General features: G+C 49.5%; 10 protein-coding genes across 10 annotated transcripts; 4 read left to right on the plus strand and 6 right to left on the minus strand.

The window, feature by feature from the left end:
• Window positions 1-206: 206 nt before the first annotated feature.
• On the plus strand, window positions 207-611 carry N7508_010037 (cytochrome b5-like heme/steroid binding domain-containing protein; the record flags this gene model as incomplete). The annotated part of the gene is made up of 2 exons (XM_058468097.1): window positions 207-383; window positions 534-611. 2 exons carry the CDS (start codon window positions 207-209, stop codon window positions 609-611), a joined length of 255 nt encoding a protein of 84 aa, XP_058315943.1.
• A 692-nt stretch (window positions 612-1,303) lies between these two features.
• N7508_010038 (putative nuclear migration protein) lies at window positions 1,304-5,296 on the minus strand (the record flags this gene model as incomplete). Its single annotated transcript, XM_058468098.1, has 2 exons — window positions 1,304-2,178; window positions 2,233-5,296. The coding sequence occupies 2 exons, from the start codon at window positions 5,294-5,296 to the stop codon at window positions 1,304-1,306; spliced, it is 3,939 nt and encodes a 1,312-aa protein (XP_058315944.1).
• A 2,684-nt stretch (window positions 5,297-7,980) lies between these two features.
• On the plus strand, window positions 7,981-8,772 carry N7508_010039 (haloacid dehalogenase, type II; the record flags this gene model as incomplete). The annotated part of the gene is made up of 1 exon (XM_058468099.1): window positions 7,981-8,772. One exon carries the CDS (start codon window positions 7,981-7,983, stop codon window positions 8,770-8,772), a length of 792 nt encoding a protein of 263 aa, XP_058315945.1.
• Window positions 8,773-9,339: 567 nt separating this feature from the next.
• Window positions 9,340-9,553, minus strand: N7508_010040 (uncharacterized protein; the record flags this gene model as incomplete). Its single annotated transcript, XM_058468100.1, has 2 exons — window positions 9,340-9,405; window positions 9,428-9,553. 2 exons carry the CDS (start codon window positions 9,551-9,553, stop codon window positions 9,340-9,342), a joined length of 192 nt encoding a protein of 63 aa, XP_058315946.1.
• Window positions 9,554-9,557: 4 nt separating this feature from the next.
• Window positions 9,558-9,921, minus strand: N7508_010041 (uncharacterized protein; the record flags this gene model as incomplete). Its single annotated transcript, XM_058468101.1, has 2 exons — window positions 9,558-9,683; window positions 9,712-9,921. The coding sequence occupies 2 exons, from the start codon at window positions 9,919-9,921 to the stop codon at window positions 9,558-9,560; spliced, it is 336 nt and encodes a 111-aa protein (XP_058315947.1).
• Window positions 9,922-9,945: 24 nt separating this feature from the next.
• On the minus strand, window positions 9,946-10,426 carry N7508_010042 (uncharacterized protein; the record flags this gene model as incomplete). The annotated part of the gene is made up of 2 exons (XM_058468102.1): window positions 9,946-10,086; window positions 10,244-10,426. The coding sequence occupies 2 exons, from the start codon at window positions 10,424-10,426 to the stop codon at window positions 9,946-9,948; spliced, it is 324 nt and encodes a 107-aa protein (XP_058315948.1).
• A 2,041-nt stretch (window positions 10,427-12,467) lies between these two features.
• Window positions 12,468-13,337, minus strand: N7508_010043 (uncharacterized protein; the record flags this gene model as incomplete). The annotated part of the gene is made up of 1 exon (XM_058468103.1): window positions 12,468-13,337. One exon carries the CDS (start codon window positions 13,335-13,337, stop codon window positions 12,468-12,470), a length of 870 nt encoding a protein of 289 aa, XP_058315949.1.
• An 839-nt stretch (window positions 13,338-14,176) lies between these two features.
• N7508_010044 (ABC transporter ATP-binding protein) lies at window positions 14,177-18,299 on the plus strand (the record flags this gene model as incomplete). The annotated part of the gene is made up of 3 exons (XM_058468104.1): window positions 14,177-14,224; window positions 14,285-15,218; window positions 15,271-18,299. The coding sequence occupies 3 exons, from the start codon at window positions 14,177-14,179 to the stop codon at window positions 18,297-18,299; spliced, it is 4,011 nt and encodes a 1,336-aa protein (XP_058315950.1).
• A 242-nt stretch (window positions 18,300-18,541) lies between these two features.
• On the minus strand, window positions 18,542-19,837 carry N7508_010045 (GNAT family N-acetyltransferase; the record flags this gene model as incomplete). Its single annotated transcript, XM_058468105.1, has 1 exon — window positions 18,542-19,837. One exon carries the CDS (start codon window positions 19,835-19,837, stop codon window positions 18,542-18,544), a length of 1,296 nt encoding a protein of 431 aa, XP_058315951.1.
• A 1,803-nt stretch (window positions 19,838-21,640) lies between these two features.
• On the plus strand, window positions 21,641-22,762 carry N7508_010046 (uncharacterized protein; the record flags this gene model as incomplete). Its single annotated transcript, XM_058468106.1, is given in 3 exon segments — window positions 21,641-21,697; window positions 21,765-21,928; window positions 21,940-22,762. The coding sequence occupies 3 exon segments, from the start codon at window positions 21,641-21,643 to the stop codon at window positions 22,760-22,762; spliced, it is 1,044 nt and encodes a 347-aa protein (XP_058315952.1).
• Window positions 22,763-23,723: the final 961 nt, after the last annotated feature.

Consider the following 23,723-nt stretch of genomic DNA (forward strand, 5'->3'; position numbering starts at 1 on the left):
TGTAAAGAACTTGTCTAATACTGGGCACTATGAACAGACAGGCGTTGCATGAAGTATAAACATGAGCCTCAGGCACCAGAAGCATGACCAATCACAGCTGACCTAATTCCAACCGCGGCAAACAACTCAACCTCGGTTTCTCCGCTTTCCCCCCGGATTTTATACGTCACGTTCTTTTCTTCTCTTTCTCTCTTCACACTCACATCATGTCTCAATCATTCACTCCCGCCGACGTTGCCGCCCACAACACTGCCGACAAAGGCCTCTACATCATCGTCGATAGCAATGTCTACGATGTAACCAACTTCATCGACGAGCACCCCGGCGGTGCGAAGATCCTCAAGCGCGTAGCGGGCAAGGATGCTTCAAAGCAGTTCTGGAAGGTAAGCTATATACAACCCCTCTCAGAATTATAATCCTGATTCTATCCTTCCCGTTATCCTTCCCGTTGCTTTCCCCGTATACACTCGGATCGGCAATCGGCCGAGTCGTCTGTTATTGAAACAACACATGCTAACACGCACCATTAATAGTACCACAACGAATCCGTACTGAAGAAGTACTCGCCCAAGCTGAAGGTCGGCGAGGTCAAGGAAGCCGCGAAGCTGTGAATACCATCCTGGAAATATTATACAATGTGCAACCTGCACTATGGAAATGATAGATGATGGTCATTGGGATGGGGGTATCAACATCAGTCCACTGGGCTCATGTTGTGCTCGCATACGCTCTGGCCCTGGTGGCAAGCCAGATCTGTATTTACTCTACTAGCGAAATATACCCGCGATTTCGAGGTCTCTCAAGGTTATGGTCATGCAAAACCATATACATTATCCTATGTATCTGGGACAGAATCCAGGATTTAGCGAATGGCTATGGCTATGGATGAGATCTCAACAAGAACAAGAATAAGAACAAAAACAAGAACGCCTTTCTTTCCCGCGCTGCACGAGAATTGGTATCCGGTCAAATCAAAGTGGTATCAACTCGAAAGCGACAAATGGTGAGTAAAAGGCAGATGGTAAATCGCGATGGAAGATGCAGAAAGACAAGTATGAGGTAGATGACAAGTAGAGAGAAAGTGAGGCGTATATGGCAGTGACAACAGGATATGATGTATGTCCAGCGACAGACAAGCCGCAGAGAAGATGTGGCGATCGACCTGCGCCAATAAGAGTGATTTAGTAAAAGAAGGGGATAGAGTAACAGACACTAGATATAAGACAAGTAAGGGAAAGAATAGGTATAAGGTAGAAAAAAGGGGGAAAAGAAAGAAGGTAAAGATTATGTGGAGCGCCAAACCCTAGAATCCCCGAAATGGATCATCAGGCCGGAAAGACATCTCGCTGTCGTTGATAGAAGGCGCATCAAAGTCATAGCGGGCCTGACTCCACTGACTAGAAGTCTGGCGAACATGGCGCGGACGCTGGCGCGGCGGCGGCCGATTAATCTGTTCCGCGTGGTGATCGATAAAGGCCTCCATCCGGACAGTGCCCATGTCAAACATGTTACTCTGTCCGGTACTAGAGGCACGACCGCTGGCCTCGGAGGTCCGGCGACTGACACTGCTGCGACGGCTCCCGATGCCTGGAGGCAGACTTGGGGGGGGCATGGGTGGGAGATAGACTTCTGGGGAGCCGACTGTTGTCCCGCTATGGGATGAAGGCATAGTGCCTTGACTGGAGAAACTGCGGAGAGTGTGCAAGGCTGGAGGGCGGGGTGCGGTGTTACTGCGCTTGCGGTTGTGAGAGAATCGGGGGACGTGTGGTGCGTCGGCGGCGAGGTCGATGCTGCCGCCTGGGACTTCAGGGACTGGTTCCGGTGCGCCGGCGCTGTTGAAGGAGCGTTTGCCCTTTGGCATGGGACGGGGCCGACCCTTTGCGACGCGGATAGAGTCACGGATTGGATTTCTGCGGAGCGCGGCTGTTGGTGGTGTTGCTGATCCTTCTTGTTGCGGGATAGGAGGGAGGACTGCTAGCTCCTGCAGGCCCATTGAGGAATGGCTTAGGAAGGATAGCGCTGTCAGCCAGACATAGTGTCGTTCGATGGTCAGAGCTGTGAACTTGAGAGCTCGCTGGGGTGTCAAGACCAGGATGGAGCGGTTGAATGGAGTGGTAGAACCGGTGCTCTTTGGCATGGGATTGTCATCCTTGACATCTAGTACTGATTGGATGGTGACTGCGAGGACAAGTTAGCACGGTTCAAGTCGAATGATCAGATATGTGAACTGACACTTTCGGCCACTCTTGCCCAGCAAGGCAGGCCCGCTGGTGGGCTGTTTGCTACTCCACATAATGGAGCCTTCATACGGTGCAAGCCAAACCCATCTCTTATGTCGCACTCCACTGTTCGTGATGTTCGCCGATACCTCATCGGGATTCTTGCCTTCCCAATTATCCTTGGACTCGCCCATTCCGAAAGACTTGCGTCGACGGACGTATTTGAACATCCATTCACCGACCATGGTCTGGGCAATGGCATCAACAACACTGGTGGGCTGAACTCCACCAATAGAATCTTTTCTCTCATGTTCCTGTCGCTCATGGGTACTCCAGTTGTTAGAGGGAATCGTACGATGAGAGGTGCGTCTGTGAGTTGCGTGCCGCTCACGGGGTGCCGTGATATCATCAGACGGCATAGGCGGAGGTCGGTACGGCGGGCTGTCAGGAGTAAAGGAGGAAATTGATCGTGTTGGAGAAGATCTGGTCTCGGGCTGCTCTGCGAGGTCCGACTGTGACATCGCAGCCGCGGAACGGACTCGGCGGAGGGTAGGTCGCCGGGCGAGGGATTGGCGACCCCGGTCGGAGAATTGCCTACCAGCTGAGCGAGTCGGACTTGGAGGCCCGTCGCTGCCGTTGAGCGGAACTTTGCGTGAACTCAAGCGAATAGGAACTGGGAATGGCGGCGCAATGCTTGAAGTTACGCTGCCGCTGTCAACACTTGGCTCGCTGGGACTGCGAGAGCGGATCTTCTGGTGCGCAGCAGTACCATTAGAGATCATTGCTATCCTGCGCATGCCCGGTTGGCGACTACTAGATGTGGTCGTGCTAGATTGTCGGGTAACCCGAGAAGGTTCCCGGCTGATGTCAGGCGGCCTGGAGTCAGGGTCTGATAGCTGCTCGTCAATTTCAGGGAGAGCCATATCGTCCAAGCTAGGCCTTGACTTGGCATTGACAAGTTTGCCGCGGCTGACAGTGTATGCAGCGAATGGGCGGTTGAGGAGCTCATCGTCAGTGAAGACGTCACGATCTATATGGTGACCCTCATCTTCACTATTGTAGTCAAAGCCAGCAAAGAGACTGCTAGATCGGAACGGTCGTCGGATTCCGGACACAGCATCCTCTGAAAGTGGACCATTATCATTATTATGGCCTGGGTAAGCTTGCACATGATCCGATACGGATGCTCTTGGAGGTTTCACAGGGCGATCTGCTGCCAAAGCCCTCTGGTTTCGCTTAGCGGATCGTGGTGGAATTGGAGGAACAGGGTATGCCTCGATGCTGGAATCCCAGGTTTCGGGGCGAGGCAGAACATCTGAAATAGCAGATGGAAGAAGACTCGCGGGCAGCTTGACTGGGCGTTGGTCGATTCGAATCCCCTCTGTTTGAATGGAAACGGATCGACTTTCCACAACTGGGCGGAAGTTGACTTGACAAGACACGTTCTTGGTTTGCGGTGGGAGAACGACACTGTTTCGAGGCGAAGGAGGCTCTGAGCCAGGCGGGTGAATGGCGATCATTGGGATGTCCATCTGAGATGGAACATCGTTTGGTGACAAGCTGAGACGCTTCTGGCGGACATCTGGCTCCGAGGCAGTATCGGTCTGGGTAGATGACGATGCCATTTGCACTGGCTGTGGGCTAGATTCGACGGATTGTGGCGGCGAGTCTGCCACCTTGGGTGTCCAAGGAGGACTGGGCAATTCCCCCATGGTTTGACAAGATGTAGAGACCATTTCAGTAGCGATTGTGAGAGTGGAACTGTCCTTCATTTCAGGCATGTTCACACTGTCGTCGTTCGGCCCCGAAAATGCTTCCATGGACTCAGGAATATCGTTCACCTCGAATTTGGGCAACACCGGAGGTGAGGGCGGAGGCGAGTACTGAATGCCCGTATCGCGATATTCCACTGCGATCTCATTCAACCTTTTGGGACTACTAAGTTCCCGAGCACGAAACTCCGCGCCATTGGTAGAATCTGAGCTTTGAAGGGAAAGACCCAGAATCCTCCTTGCCTTTGAAGCCACAGTATATGATGCCTGTGAGTGAACTGATGCTGGGCGTTCCTCAGGCAAAGCCTCGGGGGAGGCGGGTCTGTCGTCCTCATCAGACTGGACAAAGTCGTCCTCTTCATCAAATGCCAATTCCTCCGCCAGATTCAAGCCGGAATTGTTCTTGGCACCATGCGCCATACTCATCACAGAGTACCGCACATTGTGATAATTGGCCACTTCTTCACCCTCGCCGGAGCTCACGGAGGTTACACTCGTGCGCCGACGGCCCAGGCTACTAGTCGCGATGCTAGCTGTGTCGCTTCCTTTGGTCTTATCGTGAGCGAGGTCACCGTTCTCGCTCGGGTGAGAATGGAGGGTTCCCGCTTCCTGGGCGGCTGCGACTTCATTCAAGACACTCTTCAACCGACCCTCCACCACGTGGATCTTGTGCTCCAGAGCTCGGCGTTCACCCGCCCAGGCCTCTTGATCGCGCGCGTATAATGATTGTGTTCGCTCGACCTCCTCTTGCCGGCTGCGAGCCTTCTTCTGCACCTGCTCGAGCTTCTTGCGAACATCGCTGATGTTCTCGACCGCTTCATCGCGCTCGCGGGCAAGCTCCGTGAGCGCAGATGATGTCCCTCCTTCTAGTAATTGGATTTGGTGTTTCAAAGAACGTCCATCCCGAGTCACTTGCGACAAATTCGCGGTTAATGTTTCATTTTCCGTCCTTGTCTCGTCCAAGCTCTCTTCCAATACGTCAATTGCCTTAGTTTTGTTTTCTATATCGCGTCGCAACGAAAGAATCTCTGATACAAGCGATGCATGGAGAGTGGGGGTGATCCTGCGCGGATCAAAGGGCGACAATGTATCTTCAACAATATCATCATCGTCACTTTGTCCGCTATGTCCATCCGGCGAGAATGCAGGCGTCGGCAGGCCAGGTGGGGAGGAAGGTGGTGGGGAGGAATCTCGCCGGCGCAAAGACGGTTTCGATCTCGATCTCGGTTTCGATATAGCACGAGGTCGGGATGGTGCCGGCGATGGGTGGACCATTGAGGCCGGGGACTGCAAGTCTGTGGCCATCTCTTTCATGTACTGGCTTCAAACCATAACCCGGGCTTCGCGATTCCCTGTGCTAACCAGAGCACGTTACGCACCGGATCCCACAGCCTACCGTAGTTCGACCATCCGAGTGATAACCGTCGATGTTGTTTGTATGATATTGCCTCCACTCAATGTTCCACTGTTGCTATTGACCAGTCCGCGAGACTCGAGATGAGGGGATTATTCAACGTGGGACCTTGTAGAACTCTGTGGAACGAAGAGGTCAGCCACGGTTACAATGCAGATGTGGAATGCAAGCTTGAGCGTGATGAGCCAATGCCGTACATTTGGATATGCACGGGAGAGCCAACACATACTTACTGTACGATATCAAAGATCGAGAGCAGATCTAGCAGTAACCCGTCTAGGAGACGAGTAAGATTGGTTTTCAGGATAGTGGCCGATCCCGGGGAGAATGAGGAAAGAAATGAGATCAGTCCGAAAGACGCGGTCTTCGAGAAAGGCCGATCGCGATCACCGTACAGGAGGGGAGGGGGAGACAGTGATGAGCGCTCAACAGCCACTAAATTTACGAACACGGCAACGATCTGAGACGAGTCACGCCTACTTCGATTGATTACCTAGATCAGCCTTGCCGCATGTCGGAAGTACGGATGCGAGGAGACAAGGACTGGACTTCGCGCATTAGAAAAAAAACAGGGGTGTTCGTTAGGGGGTGACATGGGGAAGCAAGAAACCCACCCGATTAGCCACCGCGAATAGATGCTCCACTGCCAGCTGCCTAAGACACGAAGCGCATGGATGTTGAGCCGGTTAGGTATAGTCGCTCGGAACGTTCAATGTCGAGGCCTGTTCGCGAGATAAAGATCATCGAAAACAGTCTACAGGAAAGGGAAACGCCACGGTCTTTGGGTGGAGAATGGAGCTGTCAGGGATCCGAACACGTTCTGAAAATTAGAACAAAGAAACAAAGAAAAGTTAAAAGACTAAAATGTATTCAAATGGAGCCCTTGCAATCTCGCGATGCAAGTTATGCGGCCAGGGTGACGAGTCCGCAATTGGAAAAGGAGTCGAGATCCTGACGTTGCAGTAATTGCATCTCTTTTTTGGGCATGGGGAAGGTGTTCGTTTGAAGGCTGGATGCTCCACTGCGCGTCGGATGGGTCCCAACCGCGTAGCTCAAGCTCTCCAAAGCTTCTGAGGCGGCTGTGCAAGGAAGATCCCCCCCCCTATTGTGTTGGATGATATCAAGTGGACTGAAGGCGTTCAGTATGCAGCGAAGTAAATAAAAAAAAAGGGCAAATAATATAATATCAAAGGCGTGATTGTGTCCAATAGAATCCATTCTGAATCCTTTATTTTGGAGCACTAAAGCAAGTGCATCGAATAAATTGGAGCGCGTTCTGCATGGGGGAAAGCGGTGGTTAGCGTGTTTGAGAGTAATATTAATAACTGTTCTCTCTGGCCCTAGCGTGTCATGGTCGGCTAAGGCAATTTTATTCGAGAGCCTGTGGTCTGTGTTTCAGAAATCCAGGTTGCATCTGATGAGTGCTTATTTGAACATGCCTCTTTGTGACGCGTTTGCTCTCTCAAACAATATTGTACTGCAACAATGGTCCCAAACAATGCTGATCAGGGGTAGAGCTTCAGGTCCGAGGTCCCCACCGGAGCTTGGAAACAAAAGCATCCACATCAGCCGAAATGAGAACCGAACTCTGCCCGTTTGAAGTCTGGGACGCGATTTTGAGGCGGGATTTAGCTCGAAATCAGGGTCTGGATCTCTGAAATGGCTGGGGTCCCAGTGTTGTCTCGCCTGCATTTTGCATTGTTCATGCAAGTCCCGGTCGCACCCTGGCACTCTGCGAACGTTGAATGTGACGGCAACGTGAGAAATAGCGGGATTGCCACAAGCCAATCATTGGCACTAAATCCTGCTTGGTGTAATATCCGGTGTAGTCCGTGGCTGGACTGGCCAGAGTCTATGTATCAAGCCCCCGAGATAGTCCCATTTCCAATCGGACTAGCAACGGGGAGCAGGCGAAGGAGGAAGAGTCTCCACGAACCACTTGCCGTGACTCCACTGCTCAGGGGCAATCACGGTACTTTTGATTTGGACGTTGACAGGTCTGGTGAGACTCGTCTATTTTCTATGCCGAGAGTTTCTTTTGACAGGGGCGCTAGTGAGGGCTTGGTGGGGTTATCGTGCATACAGTACAGTAGTCTGATAAATTGACAACTAGGCCGATAGTCAAGGATGAAACTGTCCATGGTGCACTCGCAAATGATTGAAAGATCAGAGAAGAGAGAAAGAGGGAGTGGAGAGAAGAGGCAGAATGTTGTGTTGTCCCTTGTCTCTCTCGCACTGTGGACTGTCCACATTCCACTTTCAACACTCTCAACACGAGCCTCACAATAAAGTTCATACTTGTCATAATCAAGTCAACCCTCGAAACTCTTACAAGGCTGATCGTTTGAACAATTGACTTCTGCCAGAACTATCAGCCTGTTAGATCCGCGAGTTCGATTAACCTCGGCGTGACTAAGCATAGATCATGAGCAATGAAACGTTCCAATAGACTCATTTAACTCTCACCTGGCTAGGATCTCAATTGAATATTCAGATGCAGCTCGGCAACCTACAGAATCTACAAGGCGGAAGCATAGTGAATATCAACAGCCTTGCAGATCCAAGCAACCTCACAATGTCGACAACCCACCCCACCCAAATGCTATTCTTCGATACATTCGGCACGGTGGTCGAGTGGCGCATATGCGTCACCCGAGAGCTGAACACAGCCGTCCTGCAGGCTGTAAAGTCTCCCCGCAAGGGCCTCTCAGCCAATGTGCGGGACCGCGCAGCAGCCATGACCTCGCACGACTGGCTAGCATTTGCCGAACAATGGCGGCAGTCTTACGGCGATTTCACAGCTACATTTGATCCATCAACTGAGTTCGTGTCGGTTGATCAACACCACTTTAATGCTCTCCAGGACCTCCTCCAGAAACACGGTCTGGATGGTCTGTTAACCGATGAGGAACGGTGGGAGCTTGCTTTTAGCTGGCACCGACTTGACCCTTGGCCGGATAGTGTTCCGGGTCTTGCACAGCTCAATAAGAAGTTTCAGACTTCGACGCTGTCGAATGGTAATGTGTCCTTGCTGCAAGATCTACAGCGACATGGTTCGTTGCCTTTCACGCACTTGACCAGCTCGGAGAATTTTAGTGCTTATAAGCCATCGCCATTGGTTTATAAAGGGGCGGCTCAGAAGTTTGACTTGCAGTCTGGCCAGTGTGGGATGGTCGCGGCCCATTTAACGGATCTAAAGGGGGCTAAAAGCTGTGGGCTCCAGACTATCTATGTTGAGCGTGAATTTGAGGAGACTTGCTCGCCTGAGGAGATTGCACAAGCCAAGGCTGAGGGATGGGTTGATATGTGGATCGATATAAAGTCTGATGGCTTTCTAGAAGTGGCTAGGCGATTTGGGATCGAATGAAGTCCATTACTTTCGGTGGTTGCTAGACCCAAGGTGGATCAAATGAGCCTGTAAGGTCCATTAGATCTTGCCCTTGTGAGCAGCTCCACTGTATGTATATATGTAATTTCTAAGTCTCAAGATCTATTATAATATTCATGAATGATCTACGAAAGGAAGAAATCAAGGTTGATCTAGCTAGTCTTTTCTTTCTTTGATGTCTATCACGTCTCAACAACTGGGTTCATTGCATTTTCGGTCAGCTAGGATTACTATTTGACTAATACACAAGTGAAAAGCAATCCAACCAAGTACTCAAATACGGCCATAAGCCCTTTCACACCCTAGGTTTATGTTGTCTGAATGGCTCAGCAAAGGCACTTGAAAATGGACAAAAGAAATGTGAACAAAAGAGAGGCCAAGTCAGAACACAAATAATGTATGAACAGGCATACTCACTTCGAGGATATAAAGAACTTGTCTAATATTCCTTAGCAGTGTGAACAGACTTATGACCCCTGTCGTACTTCGACTATTGATATCAGGGTTTCTTTTGATTCTTATATACTTGGCTGGTTTTCAGGCAGGCTAGCCTGATGTAAGGGCCAATGTATTTCCATCCTCAGCTTCTCCCTTTCTTCCTACATTTCGGAGCTATAAGTAAGGCCCAAATTACCGATCTCTTGATGCTTCCTACAAGCCTTGCAGCTTTCTCCGGCTCCCTGGTGCTTTCGTATTCAACATGTATCGTGGCTAGATTTGGGAAACTGTCCGAGGCAGCCCATTCCGCCACCTGATCCATAGCCTCATTTAAGCTTTCGTAATTCCCGGCAGATGAAGTGTCTCCAAGAAAGGAAGAACATGCCGAAGTTCTCGCACGGGTAAATTATGCTCATCAAGTCCCACAAGGCTGGGAAAGCAGACATAAATGACTTTGAAGTAGTAAAGTCATTGAAATACCCATCCATTCGTCGTTGTAGTGCATGTAACCGCGACTATCATTCTCAAACCAGATACATTCCAGTGACGACATCTGAAGCAAGAGCGGTTGTGGATTTCTCGTGCTTGAAAGTAATTGGAGGAGATGTCGTTTCCACCATGGGATGATTTTAGTGTTTTCCAGGCCTGAACCCATTCACGCATTTCCACCTTCGCATTAATTTCTGCCATGTCGATGTGGGTAATGTTAGAGCACTATGGCGAGAGTGAAATCCGCTCCAGAGGCTTAAAAGCGTCTTCTTCGTCCTTCTCATACTCTAGGAACCTGTTGTAGGCCACTTTGCGCACTGACGGGAATGTGAAAATGGGATTCATGTGATAGGATGGAAATCCTCCCTCTGAATCGAATTAAGCTAGATAGACCTTCTCGAAATGATGAATATCGGCTACTCCTCAATCGCAGCTTTTTGCAACATATCCAAAACGTAGGGTGAGCACCACGGCCATGTGAGGCTGAGTTTCCGCAATTGCTTCAATTGTGGAATTAGCAAACCCAGCCACCCACCGCCGTTGTCAAATTTGAATTTTCCAGCCATTCAGCCAGCCCGTCTTCGAAATATCTGTCTTTCGCTGACAAGTTTGCGTACAAGACCGTCATCAAACCTAAATCTCCGGGGATAGCGTTCTTCATCGGCCTCTTGCACATTCCAATAATTGACATCCAGGGACCGAACATAGCTAGCTAGATTTGGGCTTCGAGTCACAGCGTATAGGAAGATGGTGACTGTCTGATTTATACTCTCGCATTGGGAGTTGTCAAATGAGATTCGTTGGTGTCGATTTGATGGAATACATCATGTAACCGACGTGATAAGAGTACTAGGTGATAGATGTCTCTGCTATCGAGGTCTTATGCAATAAAATGCAGTATTTTCGTAGGTAGATCGTCATCAATAATAGAAGTTTAAGGGTTGAGAGGTGCATATCTTAGGCAGGATTGGCTTGGCGGCACCAAGTCACGCTAGACTACGCTTTCTCGAGAGCTAGCAAGTTATATAATGCTTACCTTACTCTTAACCTCATCTTCTAATTTTAACATATTAACAGCTGGCCAGGATGTCTCTTTAGGAGGTTAGCCCAGCCACTGTAATGTACACAGCGCCTTTAATGTACACAGCGCCTTTAATGATCATCCTGTATGAGCCATTGGCACACCAAAGACGAATGTCTGCCCGTATGAGGTGAAACTACTGCATAACGAACCTTGCAACCGTATCGTATGCAGAAGCCAAGAGTTCCAGATTTTCGAATGGAGTGTTTCTGTTATGCCATCTTTCTCTATACATGTAGGATCAAGTTATACGGTAAGCGAGTGGTCCAACCCCAAACATCATATAGTATTGTGAACTTGGTATTTTAAACCATTATACCTGAACACCAGATAGTTCTTCTTTGTCTTTCATATAATGACCTTATCTAACACGACTGCTAGTATAGCAAAGATTATGAGTCTCTTTAAGCCTCTACCTTCATCTAGTCTATGTAATTGACTCAAGGTACTCGAAAAGAGACGAGGAAGCGAAAAAGAGAGACCAAGCCAGGACAAAACCATGACAAAACCGGTATAATTGCATTGTGGATTTTGGGAAGGGACTTTCCGATATTTCATGACACCGTACCGAACCTTGTGACCCTTGTATTTTCCTTGATTTAAGGATAGCATGATGTTTGTTCTATTACATTGCCTCGAATGAGGCTATGTTATAGCTTTTACAAACACAACCATGTCTCTATAAACCACTTTACCCTTGAACCTCCCTAAGCCTTAGAAACAGGCTAGATAGACCATCGAAATCATGGGAGCAGAAGGAGCCGCCACCATAATCACTAGTGACAAGATATGAAACCTGCACAATGAAGTGATCATTACCATGGCGCTTTGGGATGCGCCACTCGCTTCCTGAATACGTGACATGTGAAGTCAACAGACCACTGAACTACCCTGTACATGTGGGTGCATTTCTTCCTTTGAATCCCGGCCACTGCAAAACTGCATAGAACGAAGCCAAAGGGCACAACGTTCTGTGCTGTGGCCGAGTGGGCTGAAGGGGCCGATGCTGTCAAATGGGATTACACCGAAGCGGGACATACGTCAACCTCGGTATAATTGGATAATTCCACGGGAAACTGCGTTACAGTAATAAACAGAACTTGGGCCAAATGATGTGGACTTTACGAACAGGCGCAGTTTCAGTTGCTGAGAAGGACTCCATACCTGCCGATCCCGCCAAGGTCCACTGGTTCTTGGTATAAGCTTGTATTTAGTTCTGTTACCGCATCATTACCAGGAGTGTTTCGTGTATGTGTAATACATGACCATTCATTGTAACAGCTACAGTACACTTCTGCTTGTTGGTAGCATATTTGGTTACATGTCCTACAAGGCAAAGCCAAGCATTCCCGGTGTGCCAACTCAATTGCCAAGAGCCAACAGTCACTTACATCAATAGCAAACCGAAGCGAAATTAGATTTGTATTAGTGCTTGCAGAAAACTGGACGGTTCACTAGTTAACTAACCGATTGAACTACTGCACATGGAAAGAGCGTCAATTTCAATTCTGAATTCCGGCCCTTCGCGAAGCTGGGCATTGATAGGTTGAAAACTACGAAATTGTTGTACAGTACTCTCAGAATGTAGGATAGGCTTGGCATTGAAAATATCACGATAAATCAAATCATAAGGCTATATTTACAGTATGTCCATGAGACCAAACTTTTAAAGCTTGCTGTCAACCCATCGAGGAGCCCGCTTTTCAGCGAATGCTTGTACACCTTCATGCAAATTCTCCCCGTCGTCAAGAGCAGACTCCCAATGCTCGCTCAATAAACGGCTAGCATTCTCTGCACTCCCATCCTCATAACCAGCAACGATCCCAGCACGACTAATAATCACACTGTCGGGACTATTGTTCACGATACTCGCCGCAAGGTCCAAAGCCGCTTTGACGACCGGACGCTCCACCACCGTGCAGTCAGCGGCTGCATCTTCTGTGATGGAATTGATCAAGCCCCACTCCTTTGCTTCCGTAGCTGTAATACTCTTCCCTGTCAAAGCCAGCTCAGTAGCCCTTGGGCGGCCAATTGTTCGTGCCAACCTCGGCAGCGAGCCCGCCATTGCAACCACACCTCGCTTAGCCTCTGGAAGGCCAAAGAGTGCACCCCGTGCAGCAATGATAAGATCCAAATTTGCGACGATCTCCATGCCTCCACCAAACGCTAACCCGTTAATTGCGCCGATGATAGGCTTTTTTCCATGACGCCGGGAGAGAGCGCCGAACCCTGATCGCGGCATCATCGGCTGCTGCTCTAGTTCCCCACGAGCACGACGAGCGTTCAACTGGTTCCACTCTTTCAAGTCCATGCCGGCACAGAAGGCACGGCCAGCTCCTGTGATGATTGCGCAGCGAAGTGATGGCTCACTGTCATACCAGGAGAAGAGAGATTCGAGTTCGTATTGACCAGCACTGGTCATAGAGTTGAGGGCCTTGGGCCGATTGAACACGACCAGCATGACATGTGGAGCAGGAAAAGACACAGCACCGTAGATCTGTGGCGGTGGTTGCCGCTTGAATGATTGAGGCTGCATGGCTGTGTATGTGGGCTTAATCCAAGAGAGGAATATGACTTTTGCTACTTGACTTCAGGAAGACGCAGGAGTAGAGATATAGCAATCAAATTCAAGCAAGAGATTTTGAAGCCTCGGTTTTTGAATACATGTACCTGACCTTTCAGCACGGCTGGCCCCATTTTCAGGTACATGGATGTATTACAGGAGTGATACGAGCGGGAATGGGTCCACAAGTGTTGAAACGCCGACTGTCGATCTGATAAAATTGGGTTCAGCCCAGATTTCCACATTTTCTCCGTTACCGTGGAACGGCGGCATTCTCGCAGCTTTACGAGGTGTATATCAAACGACATAAGAGTCCCTGGTATCAAAGTAAGTACCATCGAGCTTTACGTCTGCAAAAGAAAAGAGACCAGATGCCAAGCTGTTGGTCTCGGCAAGTTAAGCATCGACAAGCCTTTCGGGAAATACGTAGCCCGTGGAATGCCGCCAGGAAAAGCTTGAAGTGATCGGCACAGCACGTAATACTGTCCAGGACGGCGGACTGGGCTCCATCTTTTTATCTCCATTACGCGGTGAGTTCCCACGTCAGGGGTAAGTCCACAGTGGAATATGGCTCCGTGGCAGTGTTGGATCACAATGTGGAGTGGACGATCTTATCAGATTTTTTTTTTAATTAGACGCGTGAAGCAGTGGGATGATCCGGTATCGGGCCGAACTACCTTGCAGACAGCTTCTGAGTTGATCGTTGAAGTACAGCTGTAACCGTGAACGTGTTCAAATGTTGGCAGTGCTGCCAGCCAGTATACTACCGAGTTGAACGTTGGTGGCGCCCTGCACGGCACCTTATAGCCACCATGACAGACTCTACGCCCCCCGAAGCGGGCTCCAGATTTATCCAAAAGGTAAGCTTGACACAGCTCCTGAGTGTCATGATCCAAGGCTAAATCGCTATTCACGAACAGCTCAAGAAAGTCTTCGGATACTTCGCGATCTATGCCCAAGTCAACCCGACCAAATTTGATATTTTCCTCCTCATCACTGGTCTGATCTTCGCCATCGCCTCCGGTGTTCCTTTCCCTCTCCTGGGTATCATCTTTGGTCAACTCATTGATGACTTCAACTCGGAAAGCTGCACAACCAAAACCAACTACAGCCCCCAAGTCCAGGCCCAGTACCAATCCGAAGTCAACAGCAAGATTCTCTATGTTTTGTACCTCGCCATTGCCCAATTTGGATTCATGTACATCCAGTTGGTGTGTTGGTCCCTCGGCGGCGCTCGGCTGGCCCAGCGTCTGCGTGAACAGTACTTCCGAAGTCTTTTGCGCCAAGAGCCCTCCTTTTTTGATGATTTGCCTTCGGGAGAAGTCTCTTCCCGGTTGAACGGTGACATTTCAACAATTCGCTCAGGAACCTCTGAGAAAGTTGGAATCTGTATATCCAGTGTTTCCTTCTTCGTCACCTCCTATGTTGTGGCATTCATTAAAGATGCGAAGCTGGCGGGAATCCTTGTCTCTCTGGTACCCGCATACTTTATCATGTCGCTTGTTGGTGGCTGGTTCATTGAGAAATACTCAGGCACCATGTCGGACTGCTTTGCCGCTGCCTCTTCCGTTGCCTCGGAGGGGCTGGCTAACGTTTCCGTCGTGCACGCATTCAATGCTAATGATCGACTTGAAAACAAATTCGAGGGCCATCTGCGTATGGCAAGGAATGAGGGGTTGAAAAAAGCTTTTGCAACAGGTGTGCAGGCTGGCTTCATGTACTTCATTGCGTACGCTGCCAACGCTCTGGCATTTTGGCAGGGAAGTCGAACTATTGCCACTTCAGTGGCCACTAACTCGGGCGGGGGTACCTCTGTGGGATCGATCTTCACTGTAATTTTCATTCTGGTTGATGGTAAGTTCAAACAGCCACAAAGCTTGTGATTCTGGACTGATCTCTATCATAGCAACTCTTGTTCTCAGCCAGGTTGCACCGTTCCTACAAATTTTCGGTGCTGCTTCAGCTGCTTTCACAAAGTTGAAGAAGGACATAAACCACCAATCCCTAATCAATGGAATGTCCGACTCTGGTTTTGCGTTGCCTTCCACGACCGCCGGACACTTTGAGCTCCGAAACGTGGGCTTTACCTATCCTTCTCGCCCCGAGCAGCCCGTTCTCCGCAATGTGTCTTTGGAATGCCCACCAGGAAAGCAGACCGCTATTATTGGTCTGTCCGGAAGCGGAAAGTCCACTGTTGCTAGCTTGATGCTCCGATTGTATGATCCCACCGAGGGATTGATTCTTTTGGATGGTCAAGATGTACGCGACCTTAATACACGACAACTTCGTAGCTGTATCGGAATGGTTCAGCAAGAAGCGACACTGCTTGATCGGTCAATTTTGGAGAACATCGCTCATGGATTGGTCAACTCGGCATCACCAGAGCACGAAGCCCTCCACTCTGTATTGATTGGACCCAAGCTTGGAGAAGTGGCTACTGCAATCCGTGGTGGTCAGTCTGCAAGTGAAGCTGTTTCGGCACATGGGCCTGAAGTGGTAAAAATCATCGAGATGGTCCAGCATGCAGCTGACCTTGCCGATGCCACACGATTCATCGATGGGCTTTCAGAAGGACTCGGCACCATCGTCGGTTCCAATGGTACCCTACTGAGCGGTGGTCAAAAGCAAAGAATCGCAGTTGCCCGTGCTTTAGTCAAAGATCCTAAGGTTCTAATTCTCGACGAAGCTACGGCCTCCCTCGATTCTCGAAGTGAGAGGGAGATTCTTGCAGCTGTTGGGCGCTGCTCTAAAGGAAGAACCATGATCTCAATTGCGCACCGTCTTTCGACCATCAAGAACGCCGACAAGATTATTGTGATGCGTGACGGAGAGCTCGTTGAAGAAGGAAACCATGCTGAACTGATGGCCAAGGAAGGGGCTTACTCCGGTCTCGTCAAACTGCAAAATCTGAACAACGACTCGTCGGGCACTAAAGTCGACAACCCCTCGAGTGATATTACCGAAACCGAGCAAGTCAATGACAACGAAGACACGGCCGAGGTGTTCAAGAGTAAGGAAGTAGTCTCTATCAATACCACCGAACAACTCCCCGAATTGTCTCCTGCCCCCTCGGAGCATGCAGCCAAGAAACCAGCCAAGAAGTCCCTCTGGCACCTGAGCAAGGGGATGTTCCCAATCATGCGCCCATATCTGCTCCTCTCTCTCATTGCTCTCTTTGGCGCGAGTATCGTCGGCGCTGCCTTCTCCGCCGAGGCAGTGATCTTCGGTAACACTGTGGGCAGCCTCACCCCCTGTGAAACTCCTGATTACATCCGCTCGCGTGGCAACTTCTTCGGTTTGATGTTCTTCATTCTTGCCATCATCGAGTTCTTCGCCAATATTGTCAGTTGGGTAGGCTTCGGATGGGTGTCCGAGAAGTCGATCTATAATGTTCGGGTATTGCTATTCCGTTCATTGTTTGAACAAGACCTACAATGGCATCAATCTGATGACCGTAACCCTACCAGTTTGTTGGGCTATATCACAAACGATGGAAACCTGATTGCAGGCCTTAGCGGCTCAGTGATCGGCACCATCTTCTCGATCTGTATCAACCTCGTCGTCGCGGTCGTGATGTCTCTTTGCATCGCCTGGAAGATTGCTCTTGTGTGTATTGCTGTCGTACCACTCCTCTTGGGCACGGGCGTTATGCAATTGCGAGTCCTTGGTCAATTTGAAGAGCGTCATGAAAATGCCTTCAATCAATCTGTCAGTATCAGTGTTGAGGCTATCAACTCTATCAAGACCATTGCCTCGCTGTCTCTAGAAGAAGAGACCCTAGCTGCATTCCGACGGACTCTTCACGGTCCTCGCCGAGAGACCACTGCTATCAGTCTCCACGCTAACCTCTGGCTGGGCCTTGCCTATTTCCTTGGTAATCTGTCCTATGCCCTGGCGTTCTGGTGGGGATCGAAGCAGATCTTCAACGGCACCTACAGCGAGACTCAATTTATTATTGTCATGTTTGCCTTGCTTGTCAGCGCCCAGCTTTGGAGTCAGATGTTCGCACTTGCTCCAGAAGTTTCCAACGCACGAGCTGCAGTCGCAAGAGTACTGTCCATTTTGGAGATTGGGATATCAGGCCCCAAATACCGGCCTCATACCCTTCCAGAACCCGAGACCTCCACAGAGAAGGACGTCGAGTCTACAGGAAAGACCCAGTCATTGGCCCCCAAAGCACAGGGAGGAGTAGATGTCGAATTCCGAGACGTCAAATTCTCTTACCCAGCACGCGCACATGCCCCCGTCCTCCGCGGTCTCAATGTGCACGTCCGGCCAGGCCAGTTTTGTGCACTAGTCGGGCCATCAGGCGCTGGTAAATCCACCATCATCTCTCTAGTGGAGCGCATGTACCTACCCACCTCCGGAGAAATTCTCGTGGACGGAACAGACATCACGAAGCGAGACGACATTTCCTTCCGAGACCACATTGCTCTGGTTCCACAAGAGGGAATCCTCTTTGAAGGCACAGTGCGTTTTAACGTATCCCTAGGCGCCCGCCCCGATGCAGAGGTATCAGACGAGGAGATCATCGAAGCCTGCAAACTAGCCAACATCCACGATACCATTATCAACCTCCCTCAGGGCTATGACACACCCTGTGGAGCAAATGGAAGCAAGCTATCGGGTGGCCAGAAGCAGCGGCTTGCCATTGCACGAGCTCTTGTGCGCAAACCCAGACTACTTATTCTCGACGAGCCTACTAGTGCCCTCGATGCGGAATCTGAGAAACTCTTGCAGGAGGGACTGGAAGTTGCGTCGAAGGGTATTAGTGTCTTGGCCATTGCGCATAGGCTGCATACTATTCGCAAGGCTGACACCATTTACCTTATAGAGGCTGGCTTGTGTGTTGATGCTGGTACTCATGAGGAGTTGTTTACTCGCTCTGAGAGCTATCGTACCAATGTTCTCAGTCAGACATTTGGTGGCGATTAGTTTGAGTGCTATTGTCTTACATTTTATCTAGACTTTGCATATATCCTTTGTGCGTAATTTTAATATAGACCTATTAACATTCACATTCCTCATATCTTATTCTTGGCTAGTTGCTCCAAAACCCCAGTATTTCAAGGGGATATCACTTCTACATTCGACATACAAATTTTGATTAAATTGAAAAAGCAGAGATCAATTTTAAAGCTAGTATAGACGCCATTCACATTCTATCATATCCAAATTTACAGACGAGGCTTAAAGCCCAACCCAGTACCCGCAATGTGCGGACTAACCTGGTTAAATGGACAAAGCTGGAAGAACCGCTCACGAGTAGTCTTGACCAAACTAGCACGCTTATGAGGCAGATCAATAAGCTGATCCTGATGCAAACCAAAAGTGTAATCATAAGTGAGCACCTTATCATTAGTGCTCATAGGCTCACCAATGATATTCTCCGTGCGGTGATCATCAAGGAAGCAGTAGTGGATCATACTGGGCCACCAAGCCATAACACGATGGGGGCCACGGAACGCATCATTGCCGACAAGAGTGTGACGACCGCGATCGAAGTTGCCAGAAGAATAGTGCGCACCAACGTTATCCTCCTTCGCCCAGAAGATCTCGTAGTACGAGAATGGCGTATCATTGAAATGGCCCAGCACGGTCAGCGTGTGCGGGTCTTCATCCTGTCGGCGCAGATACTCGCGGTGCTCATCCAGGCTTCCAGTCTCTTTCCAGCCCTGTGCCACGCGCGGGTCATTCTGCCAAGTGTGGAAGAGGTTGAGGTGGTCCGGGTTGCGATAATCTAAAGCGACAAGAGAGAAATGCTCATCCAAGAAGGGGATATAGCGACTGTACACGACAGAGCCGGGAGTCGGCTTAGGGTTACGGCGCGGGTGGCGTCTGTGCACTGTTTCCGTTGAAGTCATAGTCCAGTCGAGGTGGGGGACTGCCGCGGCCGGGTTCCAAGATGGAAGCCAGATGGGCTGCGAGCCTAGTGGGGAGGCACATCCTTGCCAGAAGGCGCTGCGGAGAACAAGGACTTCAGTGGGGGTTGGCGTGAAGGCTGTGGAGGCGCTGACTGGACGCGGGTGGTCAATTGCAACCATTGATAGGCGCAATGCGTGCGCCACGGCGTCTGCATTCGGGCCATGGAGCTGGAGACGGAAGGTCTCGATTTCTTCTTGTACTGTGAAGATTGTGTAAAGGTAGAGCCAGATTTGGCCTACTGTAGGCGCAGTTTGGTTCTCCCAGCGCGCGATTGCTGAGGGACTTCTTTGCGCGCGAGCCCAGGCGGTGTTGTTGGAGGTTGGTGGGACAGTCTCTGACTTTGCGGGGGTGGGCGCCGTGAAGTAGAGCTGATCATTGTGCAAAGCCTGGGGGAATGGCTGTGCTTCCTGCGCATTGTCGGCTTTGCGCAATTGGAAGGACTTGGGGTCGCTAACAGCTTTGCTGGAGGGAACCACATTGTAAGTGGTCAAATAAGGATAAGGCAGGCGAATCTTGGCTGAGGCCAATAGTTGGGAGGATGAAGTCATTTTTCAAAGCTGTGGAAGGTAACAGGTTTTAATCAGATCAAAATGGGCTTGCAGCGACTTATACAAGATCAGATAAACGCTCGGCCGGTCAGGAGCACCACTTTTTTGGATTCCGGAACACTCCGTGGGCCTTTCGGAACCGATTTCGCAAGCTGCTCTCATTAGCAAATTGAATGCAGATGGAGTTGAAACCCGGAGGCTTGATGGACAGGGCAACTGGGGCGTCGATCAAGCCAGCTGCATTGTATGGGCAAATATACGGTCATTTTCGTATTCTATCGCAAGTTTGAGATGCCGAAATCCTGTGAAATCGTGGGTCCCGCCAAGTCTAAGTGGTTTAGACTCGTCGATCACCTACCGAAACTGTTACTGTGTCCTGGCCCCCAAACCTTATTGAACTAAGAAGTTTAAGCTCTTTCTAATTTCTGGGCACTTCGCGAGAAAGCCTGTCCTTTTGAACAACTTGGCCCAACTGAGGTTGAATTCATGTTTTCCCAGATGCCGTCTTTCTGTACATACATGCCATGGAGATCAACAAAGCCTGTGGAGCTCACTACGCAACGATGTGGAGGCGGGAGGCGCATGGCATATGTTTAATAAGCGGAGCGTTTCCGAAAGTTACCTGTCCGGTATCGTAACCTTGGTATGTATACATGTACCGTTACTATACATGTATAAACACACATCAGTATAGAAGTATGGATGCCGATGCCCATAGCCTCATTTCTTCAAAGCTTAGTGGATCCCCAATACTGCAGCTCTGGACATGTGGAAATGAGTAAAGGAGATACGATAACGGAATTGGATTTTCCGATTGACTACATGCCGGCAGGATGTGGGTTGTTCTGGATGACCTTACTGTAACTTCCTTCCCAATGGCATTTCGATTGGCAAGGAGATTTGATTATCAACCTCCGAGGTTATCTTGATGCCTAGGAATGGATTGATCGGCAACTCTACTTCTATATTGCAGTTGATGTTGTACTCGGATACATCCATATGATCTTGCCATGATGGTTGTGCCATTCAGTTCTCGTTCTCGCCAGAAGCAAGAGATTACACCTGGCCGGGCTACGTCGTTGGTGTCTCTTTTGGGGAAGGTGCTCGGGTCTTACACCTTTGAGTCTGATCTTTTTTTTTTTTTTTTTTTTTTTTTTTCTTTGCTGCCTTTAGTTTGCGGCACTATGCCTGCAGCCATAGTGGCCATGCTGATGATACTACCTATGGCACGGTTTCACATTTGACTTGTGAACATCTAGTGCCACATGAGACGTGTTTGCTGCAAACGATTCTGACTGCCCAGGTCTAGCAGATCTGAATTGTGCGCCAGTGAAAATCCCCGACGGCAAGATCGATGCACTGCTTCGCTATCGAGGTGCTCTTCATTGCAGCATACTGTTCCCGCACAAGGGAGTTGATTGACATAAGATTTCGGAGCTTTGGAACTACTTGTGAGGCTATCATGGCTATTTATTGCTCCTCAGTCATCACTTTAGCCTTGAGTACTCTGTACTTTGACAATCGTTTTTTTACTAGCTCGGAATGCCGCCTTTCCTATACCACGCCTCTACTCTTGGTAGCCTCCAACTCGCCATAAAATTGTAAGGCATATGGATCGAGAAAGGGCTTAAAAATCCATAATAAGTATAACGAAGTGGTCTCATACTTCCCAGGCCATAATGCCAGCATAAGCCGCCTTGAGCCGGTATCGGCAAAGTCACTGCACCGCCTTATCAGATGCCTCCTTATCAGATCTGACGCAAATTCCCAAATCTTACCCCTTCAAGCAACGCACACCTCACAATGCAAATCAAGCAACTATCTTTGGCCCGAGGCCAACCTGGAATACTCCACCACTGCGTACACAAGCCCTCTCCCTGCAAACCACCCAAACAAACTCCCTAGCTAACCGGCCACACCCGACCAGACGGACACCCTCGTCGCATTCGAATACACCCGCAGCCAAATCCGCAAACCACATACGCTAGTCTTCGTAGGCGGATTAGGAGACAGCCTCGGCTCAGTCGACTATCTTAAGGAAGTAGTCAACGCCCTCGATCCAACAGAATGGAGCATCTTCAATCTAGGCCTGTCCTGCGCAGGCGGGGGTGGGGAATGGGCCGACTAGGCCAAGACATTGACGAGCTATCCCATTGCGTCTCCTACGTGCGCGGATATAAGGAGCCACAATTTGGACCGGGCAAGGTGGTGATCATGGGTCACTCAACGGGTAGTCAGGACGTGATGCACTACATTAATTGTCCGAACCCACGGCCCGCACACCCCGTCTTCGACCGCGATTGGAAGCCCATCTTGCGAGAGCAGGTTGATGGTGCTATTATGCAAGCGCCTGTTTCGGATCGTGAGGGCATCTTGTGGGTTGTGAAGTGTGGCACTGAACGTGATAGCCCGCTAAAGATGCGGGAGATTTATGATAAGGCTGTGGCGGATGCGCGTCGGGCGACGTATGAGGATCATGATTTGGTTGATACGATTGTTCCGTTGGTTGTAACCTCGCGTATTGGATACCCGCCTTCCGCACCGGTTAGCAGTCGTCGGTTTTTGAGTCTGGTTAGTCCGGACAGTCCGGAGAATCCATCGGAGGATGATTTGTTTAGTTCCGATTTGAGCGATGAGCAGTTCCGGGGGACTTTTGGTATGATTGCGGAGCGGGCCTTGTTGAAGCAGAAGATGCTCGTACTGTACTCTGGGCGAGATCAGTCTGTCCCTCCGTGGGTGAATAAGGAGGCTCTGCTGAAGAGGTGGCAGGCTGCTGCTGATAGCAGTGGACGGCAGATTTGGGACACAAGGAGTATGGTTATTCCTGGTGCATCGCATGCTTTGAGTGATAGTGATCAGGCAAGGCCGCGGCGGATCCTGGTCGAGCAGGTGACATCCTACCTGAATGATATCCAGCGAGGGTAATTCTCAGTTGGAAAGATGTAGTTTGTGTTATTTGGCGCTCAAAATTTATCTGTCGCTCGAACAAAAGGGTGTAAATATCCGAGAAGAATATATAATCAAAGCTGCATAGAATATAATGAATGATTGGATTTATAAGCATGTGACAGCAGCCCTCGAGACTTTCGGCAGCCAGGATACCCAATCAAGGTCCCCAAAGAAGCTGGAAACCTCCATCAGACCCAATCAGCAAGTCAAATATTCCTTTATGCGGGAGAGACATAGGTCAAGACATGCTGTGTGAATGAGATGCCATTGGGTCCTCCATCGTCATAATTGGATTTGTACCACCTATCGAATTACCTCAGGGGATATCTCTTGATAGTAAAGCGTGAGTTGCTTATGACTATTATTTGTTGAAACGGACTGTCTTTTAAGATGGGACATAGAGCCAGAGTATATTTGTGTCATTATCCCATTCGCGACTAGCAAAGCAAGCTACGCCCCTTGGTTTCGAGGATGCGTTTTAGTCCCACAGGGAGTTTACCGGATTTTTTGCATTTACAATCCATTCATCTATCACAATCAGGATTATTGAAAGACATATGGAGCTGGTACCGTTATCATCGGTGAAACTTGATTTTGTAATGAGAAAGAGAGAAAGAAGAGAGAGAGAGAGAGAGAGAGAGAGAGAGAGAGAATGTTCATGGCTAGTAGTTCAAGATAATTCGAAGCCGCACATAGTGTTTGCGTGCATAAACTCAGTAGAAAGGCTATTATATTGATGCTTAGAATTGGTAAGAGACAAGAAGAAAAGACACGAGAATGATATAGCAATAGTCGAGCAATGGAAGACAAACATAAGTTTTGCTGAGTGGTCTCATATATACTTTTTGGTGTATAAAAATGATTCATCTCACCTGCAGTATGTGAACACTAATCCCAGATGCAGAAATAGTTGAATATATCTTTTAGGCATGCGACC

Source organism: Penicillium antarcticum, assembly GCF_028974205.1.
Source record: "Penicillium antarcticum strain IBT 31339 chromosome Unknown utg000009l_segment0_segment0, whole genome shotgun sequence".
NCBI lineage: Eukaryota > Fungi > Ascomycota > Eurotiomycetes > Eurotiales > Aspergillaceae > Penicillium > Penicillium antarcticum.